At 45.6% G+C, this 8907-nt stretch overlaps 1 protein-coding gene across 5 annotated transcripts in view; it reads right to left on the reverse strand.

The window, feature by feature from the left end:
- Positions 1-8120, reverse strand: part of CIT (citron rho-interacting serine/threonine kinase) — a 195000-nt gene extending 186880 nt beyond the window's left edge. For 3 of the 5 annotated variants that reach the window (XM_008004911.3, XM_008004908.3, XM_008004906.3), the window contains exons 1-3: positions 8059-8120; positions 6892-7000; positions 143-284 (exon numbers count right to left, since the gene is read on the reverse strand). In XM_008004911.3, the coding sequence (XP_008003102.2) occupies positions 143-284; positions 6892-6987 (238 nt within the window). In that variant the 5' untranslated portion in view covers positions 6988-7000; positions 8059-8120. Of the gene's footprint in view, positions 1-142; positions 285-5843; positions 5957-6891; positions 7001-8058 lie in introns of those variants that run through there. The other 2 variants (XM_073021145.1, XM_073021144.1) reach the window with 1 other exon arrangement.
- Between the last annotated feature and the right edge of the window lie 787 nt (positions 8121-8907).

Genomic DNA, 8907 nt, shown 5'->3' on the forward strand with positions numbered 1-8907 from the left:
GCAGCCTGAACTTGAACCTGGATCTGTCTTATATAGAACCAGAGTTCTTACCCACTACTATCAACCAGTAACTCATTCTGCCTCAAGCATCTTTCTACTTCTCTCTCAGGACAGTTTTCAAGAAAAAGTTCCCCAAACTTACACTTCCGGACAAAGTTGCTCACATGCTTAATCTTCATCAGAGCAGGCTGACTGCATTCTTCAAAGAGAACAAAGAGGGCATCTAATATCCCTTCTCGGGAAAGAGGAGACATCTGCTGTTGAGTCATAAAGGGTGGTTTCCCCTAAAAACAGCAAACAGCAGATGGAGACACTGTCAATAATGAAAAGCTTTGATCAATAACATCCACACAGAGTAAATTACAAGCCACCAACTCAACTAACTGCTCACGACATGCTAACAGCACAATTCTGTGGCTTCATTCTTTAAAGCAGCGTCAACCGACAGTCATTATGGTATCACTTCCATGATTCCAGGACTGTGGGTTTCTTTCACCAGCACCTGGGAGGGAAAACTGCACAAGCATGGCCATTAACAAGAAAAGGTCCCTCACTCCTGAGGGTCTGAGGCTAGTGAGACTACTTCCTCTGGATCCTCTGGCTCTGACATGCTTCCATGTTTCTACAATAGGAAACATGGGTTTTTCACTTCTTTCACGTGTGCCCAGGGGTTTATTCATATAATTTCAGCTTTTTTAATTCATTTGAACAACCTAGAGTAATGAGAACTGAGTGACTATCATAAAGCCAAATTTACTCATGATCTGGAGAAATAGTTACAAACTGGCAGACTGTCTCTAGCCCACAGATATGTTTTGTTTGGCCTGTAGTGTTTAAGATAATTTGAATTATCTGCCAATATTTCAAAATCAGGAGATTCCATACAAAAAAATAAAAATGGAGTCTCTGGTTTCTCTTGAAACACTGGCAGATCCGGCAACACTGCCTCGTCTTCCTGCCTCGCCTTCCTGCCTGATGACGCTGAGCTGGAGCTGAGTAATGCTGCCCCTCCCGGTAGCAGATGTGTTCGGGAGTTCACTGCAGGTCTGACTCCATCTTCCAACTGGCCCACCTAACTCATTTATACTCACTGCCCGGCCCCCAAAGACATGAGTCTGCAACCCTGGTGTAGAGCAGTGAGTCCCACGTGCCAGGCCATGAATAGTGTGGTCTCGCTGCAAAGATGGCCTCCAACAGTTCCTCCAATTCGGTAGGCACATGCTATTCCTTCCTTTAAGCACTGGAGTCTATTTCTTCTATCTTTGTATCTGTGCCATCTCTGAGACTCTCTTCAACCAAAAGAATGTGACACAAGAGATACTGTGCCAGTTCAGGGCAGTGCCTTTAAGAAGCTTGTCAAGCGGCCGGGCATGGTGGCTCATGTCTGTCATCCCAGCACTTTGGGAGGCCAAGGCGGGTGGATCACTTGAAGTCAGGAGTTTGAGACTACCCTGGCCAACATGGTGAAACCCTGTCTCTACTAAAATACAAAAATTAGCCGGTCATGGTGGTGGGCACCTGTAATCCCAACCACTTGGGAGGCTGAGGCATGAGAATTGCTTGAACCCGGGAGTCAGAGGTTGTAGTGAGCCGAGATCACACCACCACACTCCAGCCTGGGCAACAAAGAAAGACTCCCTCTCAAAAAAAAAAGCAGCTTTCCAGTTTCCACTTTTGGGAAGCCAGCCACCATGCAAAGATGCTTGGGCTAGACCAGGGGTGTACAATCTATAGCCCTTGGACCAAATCCAGCCCACGGACTTTTTATAAGTTTTACTGGAACACAGCCACATCCATCATTTACATATTGTCTTTAACTGCTTTTGTGCTACCATGGCCAAGTTGAGTGGTTGCAAGAGACTACAGGACCCACAAAGCCTAAAATATTTATTACTTACAAAAAAAGTTACAAGTCAGCCAGGAGCGGTGGCTCACGCCTGATATCCCAGCATTTTGGGAGGCCAAGGCAGGCGGCTCGCAAGGTCAGAAGTTGGAGACCCCCATGACCAACGTGGTGAAACCCCATCTCTACTTAAAATGCAAAAATTGGCCGGGCATGGAGGTGAGCGCCTGTAATCCCAGCTAGTCAGGAGGCTGGGGCAGGAGAATCGCTTGAACCCAAGAGGCAGAGGTTGCAGTGAGCAGAGATCATGCCACTGCACTCCAGCCTGGGCGACGGGTCGAGACTCCGTCTTAAAAAAAAAAAAAAAAAGTTACGAGTCCTGGGCTACACTACTGAAAGACCTCATGGAGAAGAGAGGCCACATAAGAAACACTAAGGTGCCCCAGCCAGCAGTCAGCACCCACATGTTCCAGTCCCAGACATACTCCCAGCTGAATGTAGCCCCACAAGTAACCCCAGCTGACATCACAGGATGAAGCAGAAGAACCACCTAGCTGAGTCCAGCCAATCCACAGAATCCTAAGAAAAATAAATCATTGTTGCTTTGTTACACAGCACTTGATAACAGAAACGGACTGCTGCATTTGAATCACAAGAGCACTGGAGAATTTAAGGAAAAAAAACAAACACACATTATCTGGTCCTATGCCTCCCCTCCACCACAACCTATTGAATTAGAATTTTCCAGACTGTAGCCTGGGATCTGTTTTATTAACAAGTTCCCCAGCAGGGCGAGGTGGCTCCCACCTGGAATCCTAGCACTTTGGGAGGCCAAGGTGGGAGGATCACTTGAGCCCAGGAGTTCAAGACCAGCCGGGGCAATACAGCGAGACCCCATCTCTGCAAACAAACAAAAAAAATTAGCCAGGTGTAATGGCATGATCCTGTAGTCCTAGCCACTCGTGAGACTGAGGTAGGAGGATCACTGGAGCCCAAGAAGTCAAGGCCGTAGTGAGCCAAGATTGTGCTGCCACACTCCAGCCTGGGCAATGGAATGAGACCCTGGTCCCCAAGAGAGTCAGACCTTAGTCAGGTTTGGGAAGCACTGCATTCAAGGCCACCATATCTGTCACTTCAGTAATAGTTGCCACTAACTCAGGAAACTAAAACACTTTGTTTCTTGTATTCTTCAAGAGTTTAGACCAACGAAAGCAGGGGTTCCCAAATGCAGTACTAGGTCTTAACAAAGTTTTCAACAGCCTGCAGTGAAATGAGAAAAAATGAATGCCACATATCTTTTTTTATAAAACTAAATGTATTCAAATTTAAAAATGGTCCTTTATTCTGAGATGATGTTCTTCCTGTCTTGTTGTTTCTTAAAATGCCCTTTATGAAATAAAAGGGCAAGAAAATAATAGGTTTTTCTTTTTATTATTATTTTTTTAAATATCCTTACTTGGCAAAATAAGAAAACCTGTGTCTACCCAGCAATTTGGGAAATTTTGCTGGCTCTGAAAGTCTGACAATCACTGACCTCGAACATGTTAGGAAATCCTGTTGAGTAGAAGTAAAAGAGACAAAATGACACTCAGTGTAAAGTACTCACCTGAATGGGAAACAAAATTGCTACTGTATCTCAATCTCATTCAAACAGCACTATATGGGAAAAGAACAAACAGCATCCTTACCTGATCACTCAAGGCAAATGACAGGTATATAACACACTTGCAATAATAGCTTTACTGGGTGGGGGGAACTCAGCATTAAAAAGAGATGAACTGAGGGTGTACCTATAATTCTTCCTGTTATAATGATAAAATACAAGATATACTTAATAAACTCTGACGTGCACAGACAGTATGGCCCAATGGCTATGTGGTCAGCCTTTAGAGTCAGACCAACCAAAGATGGAGTCTGATCTTGGCTCCATCTGCAAAGCTCAACGTGTATGATCTTGGGCAAGGCCTTGTCTACCTCCATATATGTCTACATCTGTTGCTTCCTATTTATGTATTTATTTAGAAACAGGGCCTCCTTCTGTCACCCAGGCTGGAGTGCAGTGTCACAATCTCAGCTCACTGCAACCTCTGCCTCCGGGGCCCCAGCTATGCCCCCACCTCAGCCTCCTGAGTAGCTGGGACTACAGGCACACACCACCATGCCTGGCTAATTATTTATATTTTTTGTAGAGATGGGGTTTCACTATTTTGCCCAGGCTAGTCTTGAACTCTTGAATTCAAGCAATCCACCTGCCTCAGCCTCCTGAAGTACTGGGATTACAGGTGTGAGCCACCACACCTGGCCTGTTGTCTCCTAAATAAAAACTTTTTATTTAAAGTTTAAATAAAAATAGTCCTTACCTCTGTTATGAGGCTGAAGTGGGATACTCAGAAACATGCCAGTTCTATACCAGACACATTGGAAGCCGTAACTATTACATACTCAGCACATTATAAGCCCTTAATAAGTAAGTCGGAAATGTTTTTTTTTTTTTTTTTTTTTTAAGATACAAGGTCTTGCTCTGTCGCCCAGGCTGAAGTACAGTGGCACGATCTTAACTCACTGCAACCTCTGCTTCCAGGGCTCAAGCGATCCTCCCACCTCAGCCTCCCAAGTAGCTGGGACTACAGGCACCCGCCATCACAGTCAGCTATTTTTTGTGTTTTTACTAGAGAAGGGGTCTCACCATGTTGCCCAGGCTGGTCTCAAACTCCTGACCTCAAGCAATCCGCCCACCTCAGCCTCCCAAAGTGCAAGGATTACAGGCATGAGCCACTACGCCCAGCAAGTTAGAGATATTTTGAAATAGCATGATAAAGGGGCTGAAAAGTAGCAGCACTCCAGCCATCTAAGGCTAAAGACAGACTATTCATTTGTAAAAAATATGTCAAGACTTAAAATGCTGATGGCGATGGTCCCACAGAACAACCTAAGCTTTCAATTTGTTTCTACTCTGATCTGTTTAAACACCCAATACTAATATTTTGGAAAAAAACAAAAAGTTATCAAGAATACTTCATTGTTCATCATCTTACAGGTATCCTACATAACTACCTTCCTAAACATAATTCCTATTAAGGAAACAGAAATTTAGTATTAATATTATAACTAATACTATTCTATGCTGAGTATTAACAATACTTACCATTTTTTATAAGGGGTTTACTAACAGCCAGGCAAGGTGCTAAATGCTTTATATGTAATATCTCATTTAATCCTCACAACAACCCTGTGGATTAGGTACTACAACCTCTACGTTATTTTTTTGTTTTCTTTTGTTTTGTTTTGAGATGGAGTCTCACCCACTCTGCTGCCCAGGCTGGAGTGCAGTGGCACGATCTCAGCTCACTGCAACCTCCGCCTCCCGGGTCCAAACGATTCTCCTGCTTCAGCCTTTCAAGTAGCTGGGATTACAGGTGCATGAAACCACCACACCCAGCTAATTTTCTATATTTTTAGTAGAGATGGGGTTTCATTATGTTGGCCAGGCTGGTCTCGAACTCGTGACCTCAAGTAATCCACCCACCTCAGCCTCCCAAAATACTGGGATTACAGGCTACAACCTATTTTAAAGAACAGCAAATGGACTCAGAAAAGGTAACTGACTCACCCAGAGTAACACAGCTAACTAGTGCTGGGACTGGGATTCAATTCTAAATCTTCACGGTCTCTATTGTCCCCCTGACTTATGAATACATAAATCAAACAAGGATTTCTACTTCACCAGTGTTCCATATACATCAGAAACAAAATAATTAAAAATCTATTTGGAAGTAATCTTATGACATTAAGTTTTAACACATCTGGGGTGACGGAAATGTGTTATCTTGAGAGGAATGAGGGTTAAACAGGTGTGATATTCATCAAAACTTTTTTTAAAATCTTAAAAAATAAACATCCCTGCAATGAAAATGAACAGGATGATACCCACAGAAATTGTAGTTTTAAAAAGCATCTTTGTTCATTTATTTTTCTTTCTCCAATAAAAGGGCAAACTTACCCTGGTGCAGTGACTTACGCCTGTAAGCCCAACACTTTCAGAGGCTGCGACAGGTGGATCACTTAAGCCCAGGAATTCGAGACCTGCCTGGGCAACATGGTGAAACCTCATCTCTACAAAAAATACAAAAATTAGCCAGGTGTGGTGGCACACACCTGTGGTCCCAGCTACTTGGAAAGCTGAAGTGGGAGGATCGCTTGAGCCCGGGAGGTCAAGGCTACAGTGAGCCGTGATTGTGCCAGCGCACTCCAGCCTGAGCCACAGAGCAAGACCCTGTCAATCAATCAATTAATGAACTTTAGTACAGAAGTGTAAAGTGTGAGAAATATGAAAAGATCTCCCTCCTAAGGCAAGTTCAGCTATCTACTTCTGCACAGTGTCCTTTCTCCAAAATAATCAGTGCATATAAAACTCCAAATAGAAGGCCAGGTGCAGAGGCTCACACCTATAACCCCAGTGCTTTGGGAGGCCAAGGCAGGAGGCTCACTTGAAGTCAGGTGTTCAATATCAGCCTGGGCAACATAGTGAGACCCCATCCCTACAAAAAATTTAAAAATTAGCTGGGAGTGGTGGCACAGGCCTAGAGTCGACAGAAGACCTTGTTTCAAGCAAAACAAAACAGAATTTCTCCTAAAATATTATCCTTGGTCCTATAAGGAAAGCAAGCCTGGCGCATTTCATGCCTGTAATCCCAGCACTTTGGGAGGCCAAGGCAGGAGGATCACTTGAGGTCAGGAGTTTGACTCCAGCCTGGCCAACATGGTGAAACCCGTCTCTACTAAAAAAAAAAAAAAAAAAAAAAAAATACAAAACTTAGTCGGGTGTGGTGGCAGGCGCCTATAGTCCCAGCTACTCTGGAGGCGGAGGCAGGAAAATCACTTGAACCCAGGAGGCAGAGGTTGCAGTGAGCTGAGATTGCACCACTGTACTCCAGCCTGAGCGACAGAGTGAGACTCTAAATAAATAAATAAAATAAAAGCAAAGGTGAGTGACAAGGAGACTCCAAGGAAACACACAGGTGAGCAAAGTTGGCAGGGTAGGCTGTTACCTGGAAGAATAGATTCAGCCTGGAGGCCCGGCTGGCAATGGGTTCAGCAGCACCAGCATCCAAAGGATTCCGCGCTCCATATTTGAACTTTAACATCTCCCCACTGGTGCTGAAAGGATATCAGAAAAGTCAAGTATGTCCTATGTTTTGAGCAGGAAGGGCTTGAGAGATTCTGATCTCCCTCAAGGTATCAGGGACAAGGAGATGAAAATTAGCTACCACTCCAGTTTTAGGAAGCTCAGTCTAATCATGGAGATTAAACACCAGATTTCAACTCACCGTAACAGGAGGTGATACACTTATCTGACATACTCTCTTACTTATCAATGTGTCTATTATCTCCCCCCTTAGAATGGAAGCTCCACAAGGGCACAGACTTGGGGGCACACATAGCCTGGCACATAAATAGGTGTGAATAAATAGTTATTAAATGAATGACTGAAATAAGCAAACTATATATAGTTTGTTGGAAGGTGTTAAGTGCTACGAGGTAAAAACAAAACCAAGTAAGATAAGGGCAATGGGGGTGAGATGGTGCAATCTTAATGTGGTCAAGTAACACTTCACAGAGAAGACACCATTTGACCCAAGACCTGAAGACCTGAAGCGGGTGACCAGCAAGCCATGTTGATATCTGGGGAAAGAAAGATATCTGTGGCAAAGGAAACAGCCAAGCCAAAAGCACTGAGGCAGGACCTGGCCTCTCCAACAATAACAGAGAGGCCAGAAGGACTGGAGCAGAGCGAAAGAGGCGGGAGCATCAGGAGGTGGTGGGATAGGCACGAGGTATGAAGACACTGAAACAGAGAGGTTAAGAAAATTGCTATCACGCGGATAATAAGGAACTGGCTGACTACACTGGGCAGAATAAAGCAGTTAGTGCTGACAGGAGGCAGAGCTGAAGAGACATAGGGCTCCTCCTGGTTTAGGGGAGGAGCAAGCCTCCCGCCCCGGCACCACCCGGCAGACCCCTCGGCTCCTGAGGAGGGTGGGCGCGCGCACAGCCAGCCTGGGAAGACCCTCCAGGCCTCCCGCAGCCCTTAGGGGTGGAAGCACCGCCCTCCCCACGGCGGGAGGGAAAGCCGGGACTGGTGTGGGTGGAGGCGGCCTTCCCCTGGCCTTGCGGAGCAGGGTGCGGTAGAATTGGGTCTAGGGGCTCAGACTCACGCTCTGCGGCCCCGGCTGGTCTGCGATCTGCTCCGCCCCGCGCCTCCCGCCGCCGCGTTTGAACCAGAGGAACGGCGTGGGCGGGTCTCAGCCGTGTCTAGACCAATCAGCGTGCCCGCTCCTATGATAGACATGGGTTTCTCAGCCAGGCCCCGCCCACGTCCTTAAAGTGATGAAGAAAGTGAAAAGGAGAGCCAATCAAATTGCATCTTCCTTTGACTCGCGACCAATGGGATAAAGGGAAGGGCAAAGTCGGCTGGGCAGGTCTTGGAAGTTTGAAATTGGCGGTTAAGCAGGATGCTGCGTTTGGGGACGCGACTGTTTATCTAGGATCCCTGAGGAAGTCGCCTGGGCGCTGTCCCCTGCTCTCGGCCACCTGCGAGGAGGTAGGCAGCCAGGCTACTCAGCCTGGTCTTCTTTCTCTCTCATGCGGCTAAGGTAGAAGTACTTGTCACCTGGGGAAACCCAATGGTTCTCTGCTACAGCTGAGGCGGCGAATGTTTTGAGTTTGACTTCAACCTACATTGATTACTCTATCTCCCGGCTGACTGCCCTGCAAGGAGTTGATGAAAGTCATTGAGGCTGTCTGAAAGGACACTTTAAATTATAGAAGAGATACTTAAAACAGGCACTTCACCAAAACGGAAATCCAGATGACCAACAAATGTATGAAAGGTGTCAACCTCGTTCATAATCAGAAAAAATGAAAAATAAAGTCACAATGAGAAACGATAACACTCAAATTTGAGAACAACAACAAAAAAAGGATGTGACAGTGTTTGCAAAGATGTGGAGGTACACACATTTATACAGTACCCGTAGACGTGTAAATGGACACAATCTCTGAAA

This window comes from Chlorocebus sabaeus, chromosome 11 (genome assembly GCF_047675955.1).
Source record: "Chlorocebus sabaeus isolate Y175 chromosome 11, mChlSab1.0.hap1, whole genome shotgun sequence".
NCBI classification, from domain to species: Eukaryota; Metazoa; Chordata; class Mammalia; order Primates; family Cercopithecidae; genus Chlorocebus; species Chlorocebus sabaeus.